We start from the raw sequence: 23,498 nt of genomic DNA on the forward strand, positions 1-23,498 counted from the left end.
TACGTGAAAATTTTCATATAATACAATAAAAGTAATTTTTATAAGAAACGAAAGATTTGTTTGCTTTTACCTGATATTGGGAACTTCTTCTTCTACTATCAAATCCGAAAGAAGAAAATGGTGTTTTGCAATTAGGAAACGATTGATCACTGATTCTCTAACCTGAGGACAAACGTGTGTTTTATTTAAAATGTTCCTGTCACATAGACTTCACAGGTCACTCCCTAAACCCCTTTGAGTGTTCACCCGATGTCACCTCAGTTGTCCCAGCACACTTGCCCTTTCCTCCCCAGCGCTGGTCTCTTCCCCTATAAATCACCCCACTTTGCTTGTTAGTGTAAGCTCCCTAAGGCACAGGGGTTTCTGTTTTGTTCACTGCTCTATTCTTGAGACCTGGGAAATTTCCTGGTGGATGACAGTGGAATTTTTCAGAATGAATGAATAATTGCAAAAAATAGGACCGATCTTGAAGCACACACATTTCAGATTCTGGAGTTCTTCCTCTATTCAGATTGATTTACTTTTTTTTTTTTTTTTTAATTTGTTTTTAGAGAGAGAGTGCAAACGGTGGGGGTGGGGGGGCAGCAGAGGGGAGAGAGAGAGTGAGAGTGAGGGAGACAGAGAGGGAGAATCCCAAGCAGGCTCCACACTCAGCACTGAGCCAGACGTGGGGCTTGATTCCACGGCCTTGGGATCGTGACCTGAGCTGAAACCAGGAGTCGGATGCTTAACTGACTGAGCCACTCAGGCACCCTTAGACTGGTTTACTTTCTAATTATTCTTTATTTTTTTTTTAAGTTTATTTATTTTGAAAGAGAGAGTGCAAACGGGGCAGAGAGAGGGGGAGAGAATCCCAAGCAGGCTCTGTGCTGTCAGCGCAGAGCCCAAAGCAGGGCTCGAACCCACGAACCATGAGATCATGACCCGAACCGAAATCAAGAGTCATACGCTCAACCGAGCCACCCAGACGCCCCTCTAATTATTCTCCAAATAGAGGGCCTCTGAAATGTCATAAGTTGTTTTTTTTATAAGGAGCTGCAGGGTATCAACTGGATGGGAAAAACATAGTGTAGTGACTGTAGCATTTCCTACAAGTTACATTTACTAAACGAAGGAAGGGCAAACGGGTATTTCAAGTTTTTAGTGCATTAGGGCAGTTAGTATGTGGCTCATAAAACTTTTTCATTACAAAGGTGATATGATGCAAATATTCAAATATGAGAAAAATCACGACTTAGAAATTGTGTCCCCTGTACTCATACTCCACGTAAGATAACCACTGATAATAAGCTGAGATACATCCTAGTGTTTCACGTGTTCAAATTAATTTCTTATCTGTAATTATGAGCAAATAAGTGACAGTTAAGTATCCCATAGATAACTCGGCAGAATAAAGACCACTCTCCCCCCAGTCCTAGGGTGCTGGCTATGTTCCCCCGGTGGGGACTCTGTAAAATGATTTTCCTTACCTGTTGGAGGTACTTGGCTACCATGGCCCTATGGGGATCTATGTGGTCCTTGGTTTCAATTACATTTCTGTCTCGTAACCGTTTCTCATAGTCCTAAGATGAAAAAGGAATAGTTTTATGATTTAAGTACTAGTACCCCTCCCCCCCCAGGCCCTTCTTGAGATGACAGAATTTATCCCATGTGGTTTAAGTAATAAATTATGGGTCTAAATGTGTCTTCCACCTTCCTCTTCACAATTGGTTTCAAAATTGATCTTTGACGCAGTATGCCGGTTTTGGAATCAGTTGGTTGAACTGCCTTAGAGCAATTACAACTCAGGATGTTCATGTAGGAAGACACATAGATACAGAGATAACAGAGAGACTCCAGAAGCTCAGCTCACCCAAGCAACTTAGCCGAAGCGTCTGCTTACATTTTTGTCTTTTCTATTTTAAGTAGAGCAATGGCAAAAGTAGTAAGTAGCCTCTGGCTGCAGCTGATTTGGGTTGCCTCCCTGGACGAGAGTGGTGGGTGGGTTAGCTCTGTCTTAGGCTGCTGTGCTTTGCTCTGTCAATAAAATTTCCGGGGGGCCGGGGAGCTGCCATGTTCTGCTTTAGCCCTCTGGCCACAGCTCAATATCCAGGGTCGCTCCTAACCCAGCCTGGGCAACTCAAGCCAGCTGTTCCCAAGATTTTTAAGCTTGGGACAAGAGGACACATCTCTCTCTGCTGGCTGAAGCCACTAGACGTGAGCTTGGATGATGCCGGTGACCATGCAGCCAAGTAGAGAATCTGCCCACAACGAGGACCAAGAGAAGCCCAGGCAGGACGGAACTGTGTCCTGGTGAGTGTTCAGGTTCTGGATCCAGGTGTCCTTGAGGCACACGTGAACTCCTGCCATTCACGCCCCCTTAGATATTTAACCCATTTTGGCATTTCATCATCTAATAAGCTTTCTCGGTGCCCAAGGTAGCTTCAATTGGCTTTTTATCACTTACCATCACGAGTCCCAACTAATACAAAGAAGAACCAAGTCATCAAAAATATTCTCCAATAGTTTCTATAGTTTCTGCATAAAAAATCATACTGGGCTCCATTTCTAATGACTCCCCATTTACCTCAGCAAACACTAACTTGCCCGTCAGGCTTTCACTGGCCTGTCCGGCCTACACTGGCCTTTCACCTGTAGTTCCTCAAAGGCTCCCCACCTGCCAGGGACCCCTCCACAGCCAAGCCTGTGCCCAGCCCCACCTCCGTGCCGCCCCGCCCACCTGAGACCCCAGGGCCTACCCCCCCCCACGCCGCCCCCCACCCGCAGTGTTTACCGGGCTTCCTAAATATTTAATGGATTAAAATGGCATTGAATTACTGACAGTTATAATGTGGCAGGATAATTTCCCATATTAACACGTAAGATGCTTTTCAGACTTACGATTCTAATGTCTCTTAGTTTATATGTCCTTATATTGGGCAAAGAGACTACTTAAACATTAAGTGTAAAAAAAAGTAATGGAAAAGTTATGTGAAGCGTTCGAAACGAGAAACCAACATCGCTACGGAGAACACGACACGAAGAAGATACACTCATCATAGTACAAGCCAAATGGCACAGACATATTTTATTGCTGTATTAACTCCTCCATGGCAATTTCTTACCTGGAATACCTTTTCCATAATTTCCCGGTCATATGCTGGAATTTGCTTGTAATTTCGGAATTCTGGCACCTCTTGGCTTCTAAGACAAAGAAGCCGGAATCGTTTGGATCTATTTAACTCCTCATCTGAAACAAAGTTAAATTCTTGCTGCAGCTGTTCCAGTCGAAAGAAATCAGGGACGTAGGATTCACCGCTAGTAGCAACCTATGGAAAACAGAAGAGGCACAGCTTTGGATGGCAGGCAGATTGCATATCAAGAAACCCAGCACTGAGCTCTCGGTTTGGGAATGGAAGCTTAAGAGTCTTAGCTCCACCAAAAGTCTGCTAGAACTGATACATGAATTCAGCAAAGTTGCAGGATACAAAATCAATGTACAGAAATCAGTTGCATTCTTATACACTAACAATGAAGCAACAGAAAGACAAATAAAGAAACTGATCCCATTCACAATTGCACCAAGAAGCATAAAATACCTAGGAATAAATCTAACCAAAGATGTAAAGGATCTGTATGCTGAAAACTATAGAAAGCTTATGAAGGTAATTGAAGAAGATTTAAAGAAATGGAAAGACATTCCCTGCTCATGGATTGGAAGAATAAATATTATCAAAATGTCAATACTACCCAAAGCTATCTACACATTCAATGCAATCCCAATCAAAATTGCACCAGCATTCTTCTCGAAACTAGAACAAGCAATCCTAAAATTCATATGGAACCACAAAAGGCCCCGAATAGCCAAAGTAATTTTGAAGAAGAAGACCAAAGCAGGAGGCATCACAATCCCAGACTTTAGCCTCTACTACAAAGCTGTCATCATCAAGACAGCATGGTATTGGCAGAAAAACAGACACATAGACCAATGGAATAGAATAGAAACCCCAGAACTAGACCCACAAACGTATGGCCAACTCATCTTTGACAAAGCAGGAAAGAACATCCAATGGAAAAAAGACAGTCTCTTTAACAAATGGTGCTGGGAGAACTGGACAGCAACATGCAGAAGGTTGAAACTAGACCACTTTCTCACACCATTCACAAAAATAAACTCAAAATGGATAAAGGACCTGAATGTGAGACAGGAAACCATCAAAACCTTAGAGGAGAAAGCAGGAAAAGACCTCTCTGACCTCAGCCGTAGCAATCTCTTACTCGACACATCCCCAAAGGCAAGGGAATTAAAAGCAAAAGTGAATTACTGGGACCTTATGAAGATAAAAAGCTTCTGCACAGCAAAGGAAACAACCAACAAAACTAAAAGGCAACCAACGGAATGGGAAAAGATATTTGCAAATGACCTATCGGACAAAGGGCTAGTATCCAAAATCTATAAAGAGCTCACCAAACTCCACACCCGAAAAGCAAATAACCCAGTGAAGAAATGGGCAGAAAACATGAATAGACACTTCTCTAAAGAAGACATCCGGATGGCCAACAGGCACATGAAAAGATGTTCAGCGTCGCTCCTTATCAGGGAAATACAAATCAAAACCACACTCAGGTATCACCTCACGCCAGTCAGAGTGGCCAAAATGAACAAATCAGGAGACTATAGATGCTGGAGAGGATGTGGAGAAACGGGAACCCTCTTGCACTGTTGGTGGGAATGCAAATTGGTGCAGCCGCTCTGGAAAGCAGTGTGGAGGTTCCTCAGAAAATTAAAAATAGACCTACCCTATGACCCAGCAATAGCACTGCTAGGAATTTATCCAAGGGACACAGGAGTACTGATGCATAGGGGCACTTGTACCCCAATGTTCATAGCAGCACTCTCAACAATAGCCAAATTATGGAAAGAGCCTAAATGTCCATCAACTGATGAATGGATAAAGAAATTGTGGTTTATATACACAATGGAGTACTGCGTGGCAATGAGAAAAAATGAAATATGGCCTTTTGTAGCAACGTGGATGGAACTGGAGAGTGTGATGCTAAGTGAAATAAGCCATACAGAGAAAGACAGATACCATATGGTTTCACTCTTATGTGGATCCTGAGAAACTTAAGAGAAGCCCATGGGGGAGGGGAACAAAAAAAAAAAAAGAGGTTAGAGTGGGAGAGAGCCAAAGCATAAGAGACTGTTGAGAACTGAGAACAAACTAAGGGTTGATGGGGGGTGGGAGGGAGGAGAGGGTGGGTGATGGGTACTGAGGAGGGCACCTTTTGGGATGAGCACTGGGTGTTGTATGGAAACCAATTTGACAATAAATTTCATATATAAAAAAAAAAAAAAATAAATAAATAAAAGTCCCCACCAGGTGTGATGAACGGGCACGCGCTCTGAAATGGTCTTGGATCCGCGTCCTTACCGGCCGTGTGACCTCGAGCAGGTGACTCTGAGCACCCGTACTCAGGTGCCTTTCCAGGGGAGGGGCCAAACAAGGCCTTTCGTTAGGGTTTTACAGAGGTTAGCGGTAAGAGGAACAGCAACACCGTAACAACAGGTAATATTTGTTGCACACCGATTGTGTGCCCCGCTAACTGTTGAGATGAGGCGTTGCACGTCGTCATGGCCACACTGCGAGGGTGTCACAGTGCTTAGAAGCATGAGTGCTCGCCCTGATCACACTGCCAGGCAGGGGCAAAGCCGGCCTTTAAACCTGTCATTCAACCCGGCACTCGTGTTCTTAAACACTATCGCACTGGAGAACACAGTGCGAAAGAAAATGTGTGTAAAGGGTCGAGCCATGTCTATTATTGGCACAGCAAGTGGAGAAATGCAGTGTGTGCATGATGGTGCCACGTTACCGAGATTAGCTGCATCAAAGGGGCATTGTTGGGGTCATTCGGGTCGAGCTTGGACTCTGCTGCCCACTTGGCCAACTTTTTCAAGTCTGTCAGTCCCGATGTGCCGATGGACGAGATGGCATCTGCTCTCTTCAAAGCACTGGAAAAGAAGTTAATGCCGTGAGATGGGCTTTTTCACAGAGCACTTTGCCTCAGGCCTGCAAAATCCCAGGGACGGCACTGCCTAAGGAGGCTGTTATGTCTAAGGGAGAAAATCTGATCATAAGGAAGGAGTTCTGCTGTTTTTGTTTGCTCGATGACTGCTATTAAATACGTTTTGGGGGGTGCCTGGGTGGCTCGGTCGGTTAAGCGTCTGACTCTTGATTTTGGCTCAGGTCACGATCTCATGACTCAACAGTTGAAGCCCCACGTCGGGCTCTGTGCTGACAGTGTGGAGCCTGCTTGGGATTCTCTCTCTCTTCCCCTCCCCCTGCTCACTCTGTCTCTGTCTCAAAAGAATAAATAAATAAACATTAAAAAATACACGTTTCAGGGACAATAGAGAAGAGTGAATGGTAGAAGAAAATACTTGCACACCACACATCTGATAAGGGATTAATGTTTCAAGTATATATGGAACTCATAACTCAGTAGCAATAACCCAAATAATCTAATGAAAACACGGGCAGAGGACCACAACAGACGCTTCTCCAAAGAGGCCATCCAGATGGCCAATAGACACGTGAAAAGATGCTCAACCTCACTTGTCATCAGGGAAATGCAAATCAAAACCACAGTGAGATATCACCTCGCACCTGTTAGAATGGCTAAAATAAAGAACACAAGACATAGTAAGTGTTGGCGGGGATGTGGAGAAAAGGGAACCCCCGTGCACTGTTGGTGGGAATGTAAATTGGTGCGAACACTGGAAAACAGTCCGGAGGCTCCGCAAGAAATTACAAGCAGAACTGCCATATGATTGAGCAATTCCGCTTCTGAGCATACACCTGAAGGGCACAAAATCGCTGTCCTAAAGGGGTGTCTGCACCCCCATGATTATTACAGCATGATTTACGAGAGCCAACACATGAAAACAACTGAAGTGCCCCTCAGTGGGTGAGTGGATAGAGAAAACGTGGTATGTCACTCACCATAAAAAAGGAGGAATCCTGGGGCGCCTGGGTGGCGCAGTCGGTTAAACGTCCGACTTCAGCCAGGTCACGATCTCGCGGTCCGTGGGTTCGAGCCCCGCGTCAGGCTCTGGGCTGATGGCTCGGAGCCTGGAGCCTGTTTCCGATTCTGTGTCTCCCTCTCTCTCTGCCCCTCCCCTGTTCATGCTCTGTCTCTCTCTGTCCCAAAAATTAAAAAAAAAAAAAAAAAAAAAAAAAAAAAAAGGAGGAATCCGGCCATTTGCAACAACATGGACGGAGCTCGAGGGCGTTGTGCTGGGTGAGATGAGTCAGACAGAGCGAGGCAAATAAGGTGGGATCTCACTTCTATCTGGAATCAAAACCAAAACCCAAAACCAAAACAAAACTTGTAGAAACAGAGAACGGGTTGGTGGTGGCCAGAGTGGGGGCGGGAGAGGCGGTGGCCAAAGGCGGTCAAAAAGTCCAAAGTTCTCGTTATACGATAAAGACGTTCCAGAGGTCTGATGCACAGTTAACAGTACTTCACTGCACATTTACAAACTGCTAAGAGAGCAGATCTTGAAAGTTCTCACGGCAAGGAAAGCACAACCTGCAGCTACGTGTGGTGATCGATGTAAGATAGACTCACTGTGATTATTTCACAATATATCCACTTATCAAATCATTACATGGTACACCTTAAACTCATGCCATGTGTCAGTTATATCTCAATAAAACCAAAAAAAGAAAAACAAGTATCCCTACAACCCTGCCCAGGGCGTAGAAGTGTCCCGAGTCCCTGGATCCGGGCCAGTGAGAAGGAGAATGCGCATTCGGTTCAGGGTGCCCTGAGAGCCTCACTTCCCACTCACCTGGGGACCCCTCGTAGCTGAGGCCAAAATACAAGAGGAAAAAACACGCACAACGGACTGGGACACGACTGAATTCCCAGGAGGCCAGCGCTCTCAGCACCTTTGCGTCAGGGCTTTGTTAACGGAGCTGTGTCTCTTGCCGCTCACATTGTGTTTTACCTCCTCTCCTGAGAGTGGGAGCTTTCGTCCCGGGTGTGAAACTCAGTGGAATGAGGACAGAATGCCGAGGCTCGAGGCCTCCACTGGACGTGACCGCCCATCTCCTAACTGAGGAGGTGCTGACCAGATGTTCCTTGTTCTCGTCACAGGGACATCGGAATCGGGACGGAGAAGGCAGAAAGGGAGCGGAGCCTGGCCCGCTCTGTTTCCCCTCATGTCAAAAATGACAGTCTGTGACTCACAAGCTGTCTTCTTGATAATCAGGATAAGTCCTTTTATTTATTATTATTATTATTATTTTTAAGTGCTTATTATTTTTGAGAGCGGGAGCACAACAGGTGAGGGGCAGAGAGAGAGGGGGTCAGAAGATCTGAAAGTGGGCTCCACACTGAGAGCAGAGAGCCCGATGCAGGGCTTGAACTCACAAACCTCGAGATCATGACCTGAGTCCAAGTCTCATACTCAACCAACTGAGCCACCCAGGTGCCCCAAGTCCTTGTATTTTATGGTGGAGGCAACGGAGGCCCAGAATGGTTAAAGATGAACTCAAGACCCATCTGTTGGGGCAGGACAGAAGCCAGACTCGAACCCAGGCCACCTGGCCCCCATAGTCCAGGCTGCCTGGACAGGGACCAACCACAAGGAGGTGGGGCCTGCCTAGGGGTAAATAGGTGAGGTACAGAGTGCCCAAGGAGCTAGCAATCAAGGGAAAGAACTGACAATAGGGACCTTTATATAACCAGAAGGCTCTATAACAATCATCATTCACACTGAGGACCACCTATATGCAATCATAGGCTCTGCATTCCCCCCCCCATCTATAAAATGAAGAAAAAGAATACTTGAAGAATGAAGAATGAAGAATGAAGAAAAGAATACTTCACAGAGTTACCGGAGAGATTAAACAAGGCAAAATGCTTTTTGCTGTTTCTGGCACTGCTAAACATCTAATATTTATTAGGCTATTAATATTTTAATCTTTACCTCAAGTACCATAAAAAACCATGGAATTACTAGCACATGAGAAAAAAGGGAAAGAATGTGATATTGCAAGCTTCCCGCCCGCCCCCCGGATATCATTAATGCAGAGACATTACTCATCAATTTATTATAGACACACATCACCTTCTAAATCCGATGTTCTGCTGTGACAGTGGAGGAATCAAAGGGATCCCATTTTCTCCAATGGCCCATGCCACGCTGTTGGACACTTTCCCCGAGGTCATGAGAATCAGCTGATTGCTACCATCAGCTTCAAACGAGAAGGGCATTCCTAGGGAGACACCAGATTACACAGACGCTGTTTAGGAAAAGGGAACGAGCCCAGTCTTGGTGAGAAAGCAGACAGTAGACGAACGGAAGAGAGAGGTTAGGGCTGGCAGGACAGAACACATAATTCACAGCAGCGGCACTGAAATTCTTCAGGCAATGACGTGCAGAATAGGCCTCTTGGTTCTCTCTCTGACAGCAGGGTGTAGAGGTGACAATGAACGAGGCGCTTTGGAGTGGGACCATTGGGTGCATATTCTGGTTCTGCCGCTTAACAGCTGTGTGACCACAAACAGATGACCTAACTTCTCGGAGCCTTAGTTTCTTTATACATAAAATAGGGATAATAATAATACCTCCTAAAAAAGATTCCTGTGAAGACATCCATTTATTCACTCATCCAGTGGATACTAATTTGAGCTTCTGCTTGGCTCCAGGGACTATTCTCGGCGCTGCAGATGGCAGTAAAGACACAAAACTGATGAGAATCCCTGTTCTCAAGGAGTTGCTATTCCAGCAGGGGAGACAGGCAGTAAATAAGAGAAATGGGAGGAATGTATGGTTTGTTAGAGAGTGAGAAGTGTGAAGAGAAACCATAAATTAGGGAGTGTATACAGACAATGTGTATTTGGGGGTGGGTGGGAAAGGGCTGAACTTTTACATGGGGTGGTAAGGAGGGGCTCCACAAGAGGCGACTTTTGAGTCAACGCTAGAAGAAAGTAAGGAAGTGAGACGATTTCTTGGGAAAGAACATTTGTGGCAGAAGGAACAAGTCAAGTGCCCTAGGGAGGGAGTGCACCCGAATAAGGAGCCTTGTGTTAAGTGGGGTCTTACATGCAGATCACTTAGTGCTCGGACCACTCAACAAACGTTAGCTATTCCTAAGCTACTGCGGCAACAGTAAGCCTCACTTACTGATTTGGCTTCTACCCATTGGAAATTAATGATAAAAATCCTCGGGGCAGTTTGTTTAATCAAATAAAAGAAGAAAAGATTTTCAAGCACTAAAAATAGTGACTTAGGGGTGCCTGGGTGGCTCAGTCAGTTGAGCGTCCAACTTTGGCTCAGGTCATGATCTCACAGTTCGTGGGTTTGAACCCCACATCAGGCTCTGTGCTGACAGCTCAGAGCCTGGAGCCTGCTTCAGATCTCTCTCTCTCTCTCTCTCTCTCTCTCTGCCCCTCCTTCACTTGTGCTCCTTCTCTTTCTCTCTCTCTTCCTCAACAATAAATAAATAAACATTACAAAAACATCGTGCCTTCATGTCCTGGACTTACAGTTAATATTATTAGCACAAAATAATACCTCTATTACACTGTAATAGCACCTTTGTGTTTTTTTCAGAGATCTTTCCTGTATATTGAACATCCACTTTAATCTTCAAAATAACCCCAAAAGACATTAAAGGGGGTATCCTTAGATTCATTTTATGAGTGAAGAAGATATTTAAAGAGATTACATAATTACTAGGGTCACAGACTTTATCAGTGTGAGAACAGGAACTAAAGCCTAGGTCCCAGACTTTTATCTTATTTAAAAATTATTTTTTAATGTTTATTTATTTTTGAGAGTGAGACAGAAAGACAGAGCGTGAGCTGGGAAGGCGCAGAGAGAGAGGGAGACACAGAATCCGCAGCAGTCTGCAGGCTCTGAGCTGTCAGCACAGAGCCTGACGCTGGACCTGAACTCACAAACTGTGAGTTTATGACCTGAGCCGAAGTCAGACGCTTAACCAGCTGAGCCACCCAGACACCCCTAGGTCTCCAGACTTTTAGGTTGATGATTGGATTTGAGCCCCAAAGAATTCTTGCAGATAAATTTCCAAATATGTGCTCACAATAAAAAAATCACGAGACACACGGAGAAACAAGCCACCATGAATAAGAAGCAACAGAATCAGACCAATAAGCAGATAGGTACTGAAATGATCAGCTATAGAATGTTAAAAAAATATTTGTAACATGTTTTTAAAAATAAATGAAGTAATGAAGGAATAAAACAATGAAATGGTTGAGAGTCTGAGGAAAGGACAAACATTATCAGAACTGACCAGACAGATTGGAAAAGAACAAAATAGAATTTCTGGAGGTGAGCAATCCAATAATTAAAATGAAAAACTCAGTGATGAGTTTCAATGATTAGACACAGCCAAAGAGTGAATTCATGACTTGGAAGACAGATTTAAAGAAGTGTCACACAATACAGCAGTGAAAGAAAAGGATAAGCAAATACATTATAGAGGTTAAGAAACATGGTAGACAGAGTGAGAAGGTCCATTGTATATGTAATTACAATTATAGGGGATAATAGAGAGAATATTAACTAATAATCTCCCTATTATAATATTTAAGTTTTTAAAACCTTTTCAGCCTTATAAATAATCCCCGGATATATATCTTATATACACAAAACTTTGTCCTCATTTCAAATTATTTTCTAAGAAAAGATTCCTAGAAGAAGAAACTAAGGTATCAAAGGCATTTTAAAAGTCCTGATTCACATTGCCGAACTACTTTATACTTGCATGGTTTTATGAATTTATTGGCCACCAACGGTATAAAAAATGACTGCAAAAAATTGTATGTCATCATTTTAATTTGAATTTCTGAAAGCAGTTTTATAATTACCTGGTTGTTTGAAAACGAAAAAAAAAAAGTTATGTTCAAATCTGACAGTAAAACCGTGAGCCACTGAGGATAATGAGCTTTCCATACCACTTCCAACACCCTCGTGGTCCAGGGTCACATGCTGGTTACTGCTAAACTCCACTTCTTCAATGGGAGCCCTTCCAGTGACAATGGTCGTTTCAGGAATAGGCAGAAACACTTCTGCCAGCAAAGTGGTGCCACTGTGTCCAACTGTTTCGTATACCTGAAATCGAGGAAGAGAAACAGACAAATAAAAGTAGTAAGAGTGTGCTCACTCCCAGAGTTTAGTCCATTTATCTGTCAATCACTGTTCTAGCCCAGAACACCCATTTCTGAGTGGAAAAGCTGAGACGTGTTCTGGTTCCCACGGAGACTAAATTGCACCGTATTTGTGGCCAAGTTGTTGACATCCTGTCCTCTTGTCTGGCCTACTTTCCAGACAAGAAAGTAGAGAGAGAGAGGGGTAGAGAGAGGGGTTAATCAAAGTAGCAGTCTACCACAACTGTTTCCATTTCAAACTGATACTCAGGTTATCTGGGGGAATGGGCTCCTTCCTTTTCCTGGCTTATGTTATTTCAGAAAGTGATGCCATCAGGTGGATTGGGTGAGATAAAGCGGACATGCCACCAGATGATTTATTATTTACACCAACTTCAAGGTCAACAGGAGAAGTATCATACCTAGATGTACTCTAGAGTATCAGGTTCAAATCTACTATTTAGCACATCTTTCAGATTCTTCCCTTCAAGAGCTCATTTTATTTGTTTGCTGAAACCGTACCAGCTCCTTCTCAGACCTTCTCCCAAGCAGGAGCAAACTAGACCAACGGTGGCTCTAGTTACTGTGGCGTGTCTTATTATAATGCCGTCACTATGAGACGAAGAATCCAGTGTCAAGGCAACCATTGATTATGAATGTACACTGCAGCTTCAAGAGGAGCCTTTGTGCCATTGGATCAAACTTCTCTTGTATCCTTGGGTCATTCCTCTTTTGTGGAAGAAGATGACAAGATACCCACAGTTCTGCTGGCTTCTTTCCTGTTATTCTTTCCTTCCAAGAGGTCCCTGTGGCTGGTACACGTTTCTCTAAAATGCCGATTCCACTCCTTTCACTTTTACTAATTAGATCTTCATATTTTTCTTCTTGTGCAGTAGAGTCCCGCTATTGCAATAGACTTGTGCAGTAGTCTTCCCACGTACCGATGGAATGCACAAAGATGACACTACGGACCCTCTGGACCCCCTCCACTCACCCCCTCCCATTACCAGGCGTATGATACGAATTCTTTTCGAGGATGAAGATGAGGATGATTTTGTGCCAGGCTGCCATCCTGGCCCCATCTCCCGGGTATCCACCAGCTTGCATTTGCCACATGGCTGACTAAGCTTGGAGGGTCTACTGGGGCAAATACTACATAAAGCGCTCACATGCATGCACACAAAAGAGGGAGGGGCAGGGAGGGAGGGAGATAGAGAATTCCAACTAGACTCTGCACCAGCAGAGTGGAGCCTGATGTGGGGCTCGAACTCATGAACCGTGAGATCATGACTTGAGCCAAAATCAACAGTCAGGCACTTAACCGACTGAGCCACCCAGGTGCCCCTGAACGTTTTTGCTTTTTAAAAAAAATTTTTTTTAATGTTTTATTTATTTTTGAGAGAGAGAGACAGAGCAGGAGCGGGGGAGGAGCAGAGAGAGAGGGAGACACAGAATCTGAAACAGGCTCCAGGCTCTGAGCTGTTAGCACAGAGCCCGATGCAGGGCTCAAACTCACAAACCGTGAGATCATGACCTGAGCTGAAGCTGGACGCTCAACTGACTGAGCCACCCAGGCCCCCCCCCCGCTTTTTTTTTTTAATAAGGAAAAATGGATTCCATCTGACCAAGCCAAAAAAACACCCACAATCTTTCCACACTTTTCACCCTGCTCTTTCCAGGTAGCATCAGTTCTACTTAATGCTCAGGTGCAATGCTATTTTCAAACAATCAGAAAATGGGCACCCTGGGTTTGGTGTTTGTAAGCAGCTTTCTGTATAATTAAGTTTGATTTTGTTTTTTCCTAAGTCAGGGTGCCAACCTCGGCATTGCTGGCAATTCCTCACTGTGGTGAGCTGTCCCGTACAGTGTGGGATGTTCCCCAGAATCCCTGGCCTCCTCCCGTTAGAGGTGCCACCAGCTCCCCGCTTGGTAGAATTAAAATGTCTCCAGACACGGCCACATGTCTCTGGGGTGCCAAAGTCACCTCTGCTTGACAAACACTGCTCTGAGCAAAATGAGTGCTTGCGTGTGTGTGTCTGAAAGTGGAATGTTATGGAAAAACATGACAGGAAATATAATTGACTTACATTCAGTGTTCAAAAATTCTTCTGTTGTGTAATGCAGGGCAGCAATGAATTCAGAATAGCGATTACATCCACGGCTACCAACTCGAGATGATGTTTTTTAAAAAATGTATTATTGGGGGTGGCTCAGTTGGTTATGTGTCCAACTCTTGATTTCCGCTCAGGTCATGATCCCAGGGTTGTCACATCGAGCCCCGCTAATGTGCTGTCCGCCCAGAGCCTGCTTGGGATTCTCTCTCTCTCTCTCTCTCACTCCCTGCCCCTCCCCCATTCACACATGCTCTCTCTCTCTCTCTCTCTTAAATTTTTTTTTTAATGTTTATTTATTTTTGAGAGAGACAGAGACAGAATGTGAGTGGGTTAAGGGCAGAGAGACAAGGAGACACAGAATCCGAAGCAGGCTCCAGGCCCTGAGCTGTCAGCACAGAGCCCGACGTGGGGCTCGAACTCATGGGCTGTGAGATCATGACCTGATCTGAAGTCGGACACTCGACCGACTGAGCCACCCAGGCGCCCCTCTCGCTCTCTTAAAATAAATAAACTTTAAAAAATGTATTATTGAACTTTAATTAACATACAATGCTATATTAGCTGCAGGTGGGTGTACAACCTAGTGATCTGACAATTCTTTTTTTTAAATTAATTTTTAAAAAAATTTACATCCAATTTAGTTAGCATGTAGTGCAACAATGTTTTCAGGAGTAGATTCCTTAATGCCCCTTACCCATTTAGCTCATCCCCTCCCACAACCCCTCCAGTAACTCTCTGTTTGTTCTCCATATTTAAGAGTCTCTTCTGTTTTGTCCCCCTCCCTGTTTTTATAGTTTTGCTTCCTTTCCCTTATGTTCATCTGTTTTGTCTCTTAAAGTCCTCATATGAGTGAAGTCATATGATTTTTGTCTTTCTCTGACTGATTAGTTTCATTTAGCATAATATCCTCCAGTTCCATCCACGTAGTTGCAAATGGCAAGATTTCATTCTTTTTGATTGGCAAGGAATACTCCATTGTATATATATATACCACATCTTCTTTATCTATTCATCCGTCGGTGGACATTTAGGCTCTTTCCATACTTTGGCTATTGTTGAAAGTGCTGCTATAAACATGGGGGTGCATGTGCCCCTTCAAAATAGCACACCTGTATCCCTTGGATAAATGCCTAGTAGTGCAATTGCTGGGTCGTAGGGTAGTTCTATTTTTAGTTTTTTGAGGAACCTCCACACTGTTTTCCAGAGTGGCTGCACCAGTTTGCATTCCCAGTGATCTGACAATTCTGTACATTACATAATGCTCACCATGGTAGCAGGAGTCACCATCTGCCATCACACAGTGTTATCACAATATTAGTGACTATGTTGTATTTTTCATTCCCATGACTTATTTATTTTATAACTGGAGGTTTGTACATTTTTTGAAGTATTTTTCCTTGCAATTCTTTTTTTTTAAAATGTATTTATTATTTATTTTTGAGAGAGAGAGAGAGAAAGAGTGTATGAGTGAGGAAGGGGCAGAGAGAGGGAGGGAGAGAGATTATCCCAAGCAGGCACTACGCTGTCAGCATAGAGCCTGATGTGGGGCCTGAACTCACGAACCGTGAGATCATGACCTGAGCTGAAGTCAGATGCTTAACCAATTGAGCCGCCCAGGTGCCCCTGGAGGTTTATACATGTTAATGCCCTCCGCCTATTTCTTCTATCTCCTCCTTCTTCTCCCTTCTGGAAACCACCATTTTGTTCTCTGTATTTAAGGGTTTGTTTCTGTTCTCTCTGTTTTGTTTTGTTCATATGTTTGTCCAACTTGGGATGATGTATGCACTTATTATTACTTCTATTTGGAATACTGTTTGCTTTAACTCAACAATCTGGGGAAGATTTACCTGCTAATGGTATTTAGAATTGTACAGAGAAGATGAACCTTAGAAATGTAGGGACATTCATATAGATAAAAAAAAAAAAAAAAAACAACATTCCATTTATATTGCATGATTTTAAATCACGATTCTCTGCTTTTAAAACAGAACAGAACAGGGGCGCCTGGTGGCGCAGTCGGTTAAGCGTCCGACTTCAGCCAGGTCACGATCTCGCGGTCCGTGAGTTCGAGCCCCGCGTCGGGCTCTGGGCTGATGGCTCAGAGCCTGGAGCCTGTTTCCGATTCTGTGTCTCCCTCTCTCTCTGCCCCTCCCCCGTTCATGCTCTGTCTCTCTCTGTCCCAAAAATAAATAAACGTTGAAAAAAAATAAAAAAAAATAAAAAAAAATAAAATAAAACAGAACAGAACAAAGCAGAACAGCTTCCCATCTTGCATTTGGTAGTGCTCAATCTGGTACAAGTGGCTGCCTTTCAAGCTTGGCTGCTTGTGATGTTCACGTGTGTTAGTCACCTCGTGGTCGATGTCCCCATTTCCCTCAGGGTCGCATCAAACCCTTCCTAGTCTTGTGCCCACAGACTCCCTTCCTGTGCTGAAAAGGTTGGGGGCATCTGACGTGGGCCCCTTCACAGCTCTGCCCCCCACCCACCTCCCCTGTGTCATCATGCCCGCCCCAAAAGAACTTCCTGTCAAGTCTTGACCCAGATTCAGGGTCTGGTCCCTCTCCCCACCACTTTCTTTTTTATTTTCAAAGTCACCAGTCATTTCCGCACCGGTTGCTTTTCTCATGACTAACAAACATGCTGAAACCAACTACACCCTAAAGTAAACCACCATCCCTCTCCAATCCCTGATTCGTTTCCCTCCTCCCCTTCTCTGCCAAGCCTTTGGGAGGGAAGCCCTCTTTTGGTAACTTCATTTTTTTTCTCCTCCTGCCCCACTGGACCTTAGTCACCAGCTCCTCTTGCCATTTCCCCACTGCAGTCTAATCGCCGTGCCAGGCAGGGACCAGGGACTCCTGTTTTCCGCCAAGCCTCGTGCAATGTCTCTGCAACAAGACGCTTGGTGGATGGAACGTACAAGCTGCTGGTGCGTGCGGCCTGCTGAGGTCGACATGAGAGCGGGTCTGGGCACTGGGGCCGGGCCCTGCCGCTTTCTGGCTGCATGACCTTAGGACAGGTATACTTAAGTGCTCCGCATTTCAGGATGACGGGGACAATGATACAGCTCCTGTGCGACTGTCGTGAGGACTGAGTCTAGACACAGAAGGTGCCTGGCATATTGTAATTGCTCAGTAACCATTATACTAGATATTACTAAATATCCACACAACTCAATACGCAGTGATGCCTGAGGCTGTTTTCTGAGACTTCCTCCCCAGTAAGTGGCTCTCAGAGCGCGGAGATAGGTCAGATTTGAGACTTGGCTCTTTGTTACCATTATCCCCAATTAAACTGGTGAAATGAGAGTACAATTTAGAGTCAAACAGTCCCGGGTTTGAATTTTCTTCTGCCTCCTGACCTGCTTGGTGATGTAGTTACTCAGGATCTCGGAAGCTCACGGGGAGAATAATAGTACCTGTGGTTTTCTTTCGGGTAACATCAGATAGCGTATGTGAAGAAGGTGGTCTTGGGGTAGATAATCAGTGAGTGTTATTTCCCAGAGATCTTCTCCATGTTTGCGGGCCCCTGTCCCATCCAAACCCACATCCTCTTACATGTAGATGACCTTACCTTGCTTGCCCCATGCACACTGTCCCACCACAGACGTCACTGTCCTTTCTACCTGCTCTCGGCGGCCTGGCTCCATGTAATTGAGTAGATAAATATGTGTGCGTAAAAAAAAAATATCTGTTCTGGACTTACGTCTACAAAGGACCAATAACAACCACAGAAGTGAGCTGGCTAAGGGCTAACGAAGACACTTCTCCAAATAGGACTGTGTTCCCCACTCGGATAGTGCGGTTCTGTGGACGGGCCACAGAAATCAGGAGTGGACGTAGGAAGGAACTCAAGTAACTGCCAGCTCGGTTAAAAGGGAAAATCCCCTAAATCAGTCCACATGCCGAGAATATGAAGCTCAACAGGATTGATTCGTAAGGAAAAATAATAATGCTAAAAGATGTAAGCATCACCCAGCAGAACCACATGATAGTTGTTGGTTCGGGGAGGTGGGGGGACAGCGACAGATACAGATGTGAATGATAAAGAAATGAAGGTGATCATTGCAAAACTATTTTATTTCGAAATCGGATTTCATGTTTTTGGAAGGCCAAACATTTGTTGTGGAAAGATCTCAGTTGCGGAGATTTTTAGGACCTTTCTGGAGGGACTCTGGGCCTTCTCCCCTGTCCTGAGAATTCCAGCCTCACCCACCCCTTGGGGACAGCTGTGGCTCGACTCCTTTGTACTCTCCCAGGTCCAGCTGTGTTGCTCTAATTAATTCCTTCCCCGCAATCAAACCCTGCAATCAAATCCCGCCAAGCGTCCTTGACATCGGCACTAAACCGGTCCTGTTTCTCTGTAGCTCTCTCCCTCCATCTCCCAGCTGGATTTAAAGCTCCCCTTGGGACGCCTGGGTGGCTCAGTCAGTTGGGCGTCCGACTTCAGCTCAGGTCATGATCTCACAGCTAGTGAGTTCGAACCCCACGTGGGGCTCTGTGCTGACAGCTCAGAGCCTGGAGCCTGCTTCGGATTCTGTGTCTCCCTCTCTCTCTCTGCCTTCCCCCACCCCGCCCCCAGCTCGTGCTCTGTCTCTGTTTCTGTCTCTCTCAAAAATAAATAAACATTAAAAAAATAATAATAAGGCAGCTCCATGGGCACCCCTCCGGCCCAGGGCTTCGAGTTCTGCACCACACTCTTCGCATGGGATTAGACACTCTCACTCAAGCAGCGAACATTTATGGCTTGTTTGTTGGGTCACCAATGAATGCATTCAAGTTTTGAGAATCTCGGAACTCTTTCTGAAATACGTTGGGCTCTCAAGTCAGGCATAACAGATATGCCAGAACACTGGCATAAACAGATATATTCAAGGCAATTTTTTCTCACCCTCTTAAAACCACCAGTAAATTCATGAACCTTCTCTAATCTCAAACTTATAGCAATTATGTGGAAAATTTCCAAATGGCATTGTTCTATTCCTAGAGAGTTGAAATACAATAGTCCTTAGATTCATTTCATCTCGAACCACTACTCAATCATAAAAATCATGCCATTGAGCCATTATGATATGTGATTTGATCAGTTATCAAATCTCTGAGGATAGTTTAGGAGTTTAGCCAAAGTTTTTTTAATTTGTGATTTTTTTTAACATTTACTTATTTCTGAGAGACTGAGAGAGACAGAGCATGAGCGGGGGGAGGGGCAGAGAGAGAGGGAGACACAGAATCCGAAGCAGGCTCCAGGCTCTGAGCTGTCAACACAGAGCCCAACGTGGGTCTCAGACTCACAAGCAGTGAGATCATGACCTGAACCGAAGTCAGTCGCTTAACCAACTGAGCCACCCAGGGCCCCAATTTGTGATTTTTTAAAGATTACATGATTCAGCTCTTAGGGCCAAGCTAACTGCCTATGAATATATTCTTGGTGTACCCAGGATAAAATTTTGCTTGTTTACTTAGAAAATCCATTTCATAACATTTTAGAGAATTACTTTTTTCACAGTACTTGAAAAAAAATGTTTTGATTGCAACATCCGAGCCAGCTAATGTCTCAAGATGGCAAAGAGGAGAGAGGTTAGAAAGCTTCCCTCCCATTTCAGAATATATGTGAAATGAGACACTGGTACTCATGGAGGTGGAAGAAGGAAAGGGTCTTTCCTTCTATGGTAATTCTGCAAATGGAGGGCTGCCCAGCCGAGAAGCCTCCATAGGCTGCCAGGGCAGAGGTGGGGGATCTGATCTCTCATGGGTACCTGTGGGGAGGGGAGGGCCTTCTCTCTGTCTTCTGTGCTCTTTTCAGGAGGGGTGTCCCCTTCCAGGGCTCCCTCTCCTTCCTACTGGCCACGTTATCATATGCTGCCCTCCCTTGCTTCACTCTGCCCCTCTATCTGCTTTCTCCCGTTAATCTTGGTCTTCCTCATGTCAGCTTTTCCTCTGCAGGGAGGAAGTGGGGGGGGGGGATGAGTCACATGGATCTCAAATGAGGGGGCAATCTCTGAATAAATGAACGTTTTTCCTATTCTGTGGACTCACATAGGGGCCTCCGGCATCCCCTCATTACTGAAGGCAGGTGACCACAAAGCATCAAGTTGGCTTCTGGAGATTGTGTTTATTTACTTTCTCCATCAAGTTTTATTCTTTTTTTTAAAATTTTTAAATATTTATTTATTTTTTGAGAGACAGAGTGTGAGTGGGGGAGGGGCAGAGAGAGAGAGGGAGAGAGAATCCCAAGCAGGCTCTCGCCGTCGGCGCAAAGACAGATGTGGGGCTCAACCCCACGAACCGTAAGACCATGACCTGAGCCGAAGTTGTGCACTCCACCGACCGAGTCATCCAGGTTCCCCTTCCTCTACCAGTTTTAATAGGTTTTTAATGACTGAGATCTAGCTAGTGGCTGATATTCCAAATGCCAAAGAATATTCATGGCCAAGTGTTAACCAATCAGAAGAGATGTCAGCCATCCAGGAGAACAAGGTCCCGGAGGCATTAGCCTCATTCACACACCCTTTAATTAGTCCGCTGTGGCAAGGTCCAGGGGATCTTAGAAGTAGGGTCTAGGTGGCCAGGGTGGCATTTTGGGAATCCAGTACAGAAGTATTTAAATATTTTAATAATGATACAGCTGTAATTGTAATTATAGACAATGTCAATTACAACCAATAGGTAGTAACTGCCTGGAGTACAGTGTTGAGAAGGATTCTGGAGTTATATCCAGGCTCAGTGGAGGAAAAGGACCCGGTCATGTAGTTATTTCTTGCCAGGGTGGTGGATGGGAATGAGAAATTTCTGCATAAATGGCGGGTGAGGACTAGTGATTTCTGGGTGGGTGGCGGATGGCAAGCAAAGGCACGTGTGCCACATATTTGCAACTGTAGTTCACAGGCTTATTACTGTCATAAAAGAGAATTCTGTTAGCATCACAGGAAAGGATTCACCATGAGAATAGCAAGTTTGGACACTGCAGTGGATTAAATAGTGTCCTGTAAAAACTGCTGTCTACCTGGAACCACAGAATGTGACCTTATTTGGAAATAGGGTTCTTACAGATATAATTAATTAGTTAAACATCTAGATGAGCTCATACTGGATTACCGTTGGCCCTAAATCCAATGAGAATGCCCTTGTAAGAGATAAAAAAAAAAAAAAAAAAAAGGACAGGTTGAGACAATGAGATGACCACATGAAGATAGAGACTGTAGTGACCCTACCACAAACCAAGGGACTCCAAGGGCCACCAGGAGTGGAAGAGGCAAAGAAGGATTCACCTTTAGAACTTTTGCGGGGAGCATGGCCCTACTGAAGCCTAGATTTCAGACCTCAGGGCCTCCAGAGCTGTGAAAAAATAAGCATCTGTTGTTTTAAGCCACCAAGTTTATGTGGCTTAGGTGGGGCAGCCCTAGGAAACTAAAACAGACCCAAATAAATACATTGCTAATGGTGGGATTTTAGGTTAGCGGTGCGATTTATTTTGGGGGGATCCGACAGCCTATAGCCACCTGTGATTATGGCAATATTGATTTCTGAGGTATATCATGCTAGGACCCAGGCAGACAGTGATACTGAAGTACTCTGATGAAAAAGTCAGGGAGCCCCTACCTCTCATCCCCCTTCTCCATCTTGAGGTACACACTGAGGCACTGTGGCCAGCATTTTCAGGAGGTGAGCAGGGAAACAGATCTCCTTCTGCCCAGACCAGAAGGACAGACGCGCCCCAGGGGAGGCTGACCTTCTGTTCACCTTGAAAATCTATCAGGACACCAGCGTAGCCCATGGATGATTTAAAACCATCTGGTACCTGTGATCACCAAAACAATGCTTGGGACAGTGCCTGTAATTAAAATGCATACCTGCAGTGTCAAACTCTCCGGCCAGTTGAATATTTGCAGATTGAAAATCTGTCCAAAGTGAACTCGGAAGTCTGCCCCGAGGGGCCGACTGTCGGTCCTGGACACTTCCTTGTCGTTGAAGATCACCTTTAGATATATTGAGCGTCTCTTGACGTCCTCCCTTCGCAAGACTTCCACCCTGTCAGAGGAGACCGATCGCAGATGGGTTAGTCATTGACCAGGGGAAACTGGAGTGTCTGACAAATGGGCACTGAACAGACCAAGACACCTGGAGGTGACCCTGCCACTCATGTTACCTCTCGTTGCACCAAATCAGCCACAAGTCTCAAGGAGCATCATATAACAAATTTGATACGGACTAGGAAACGGGCACTCAAAAGGCCACAGGGTACAGAAGAACGGTGGTCCAAGCATCATCCACCATATTACAGTGTCTTTAATTGTTTTCAAAGAAGCCCTATGTTTGCACCCCAAAGTTGTTGTTTTAGTTTTTAATTTTTTTTTATTACTTTTCTTTATTTTTTGAGAGGCAGAGACAGACAGAGCACATGTGGGGGAGGGACAGAGAGAGAATGGGAGACACAGAATCCAAAGCAGGCTCCAGGCTCCGAGCTGTCAGCACAGAGCCCAAGCGGGGCCCGAACTCATGAACCGTGAGATCATGACCTGAGCCGAAGTGGGACACTCAACTGACTGAGCCACCCAGGCGCCCCTGCACACCGAAGTTTTAACTAAACAGAAACATAGTCCTTGCAGTTGGAGTGAATTCAATCCATAAGGGATAGTAGTGATTTATATTTGGGCGGGATATTTTATCCTAAAAATGTAATAGCATAAAAATCAACAACACAGGAAACAACAGATGTTGGCGAGGATGTGGAGAAAGGGGAACCTCTTAGGCTGTTGGTAGGAATGCAAACTTGTGCAGCCACTGTGGAAAACAGTGTGGAAATTCCTAAAAAAGTTAAAAATAGAACTACTCTATGACCCAGCAATTGCATTACTAGTTGTTTATTCAAAGGATACAAAAATACAGATTCAAAGGGGTACATGCACCCCAATGTTTATAGCAGCTTTTTCAATAATAGCCAAATTATGGAAAAAGCCCATATGTCCATTGACTGATGAACGGATAAAGTAGATGTGGTACATATATATACCATGGAATATTATTCAGCCCAGCCATCAAAAAAATGAAATCTTGGGGTGCCTGGGTGGCTCAGTCGGTTAAGCGGCCGACTTAGGCTCAGGTCATGATCTCACAGTTTGTGAGTTTGAGCCCTGCATGGGGCTCTGTGCTGACAGCTCAGAGCCTGGAGCCTGATTCAGATCCTGTGTCTCCCATTCTCTGCCCCTCCCCCATTCTCACT

The 23,498-nt window shown here is 44.8% G+C and overlaps 1 protein-coding gene across 7 annotated transcripts in view; it reads right to left on the reverse strand.

Annotated features, from left to right (window-relative positions):
• CC2D2A (coiled-coil and C2 domain containing 2A) overlaps positions 1 to 23,498 on the reverse strand; it is a 145,239-nt gene that overhangs the window by 44,756 nt on the left and 76,985 nt on the right. For all 7 annotated transcript variants that reach the window (XM_086705416.1, XM_086705413.1, XM_086705414.1 and 4 more), the window contains 7 exons: positions 22,129 to 22,306; positions 11,977 to 12,133; positions 9,119 to 9,266; positions 5,854 to 5,992; positions 3,105 to 3,308; positions 1,470 to 1,562; positions 71 to 162 (listed from right to left, as the gene is read on the reverse strand). In XM_086705416.1, the coding sequence (XP_086561542.1) occupies positions 71 to 162; positions 1,470 to 1,562; positions 3,105 to 3,308; positions 5,854 to 5,992; positions 9,119 to 9,266; positions 11,977 to 12,133; positions 22,129 to 22,306 (1,011 nt within the window). The remainder of the gene's footprint in view (positions 1 to 70; positions 163 to 1,469; positions 1,563 to 3,104; positions 3,309 to 5,853; positions 5,993 to 9,118; positions 9,267 to 11,976; positions 12,134 to 22,128; positions 22,307 to 23,498) is intronic.

Source organism: Puma concolor, chromosome B1 (assembly GCF_028749965.1).
Source record: "Puma concolor isolate L17-30 chromosome B1, mPumCon1.1.hap2, whole genome shotgun sequence".
NCBI classification, from domain to species: domain Eukaryota; kingdom Metazoa; phylum Chordata; class Mammalia; order Carnivora; family Felidae; genus Puma; species Puma concolor.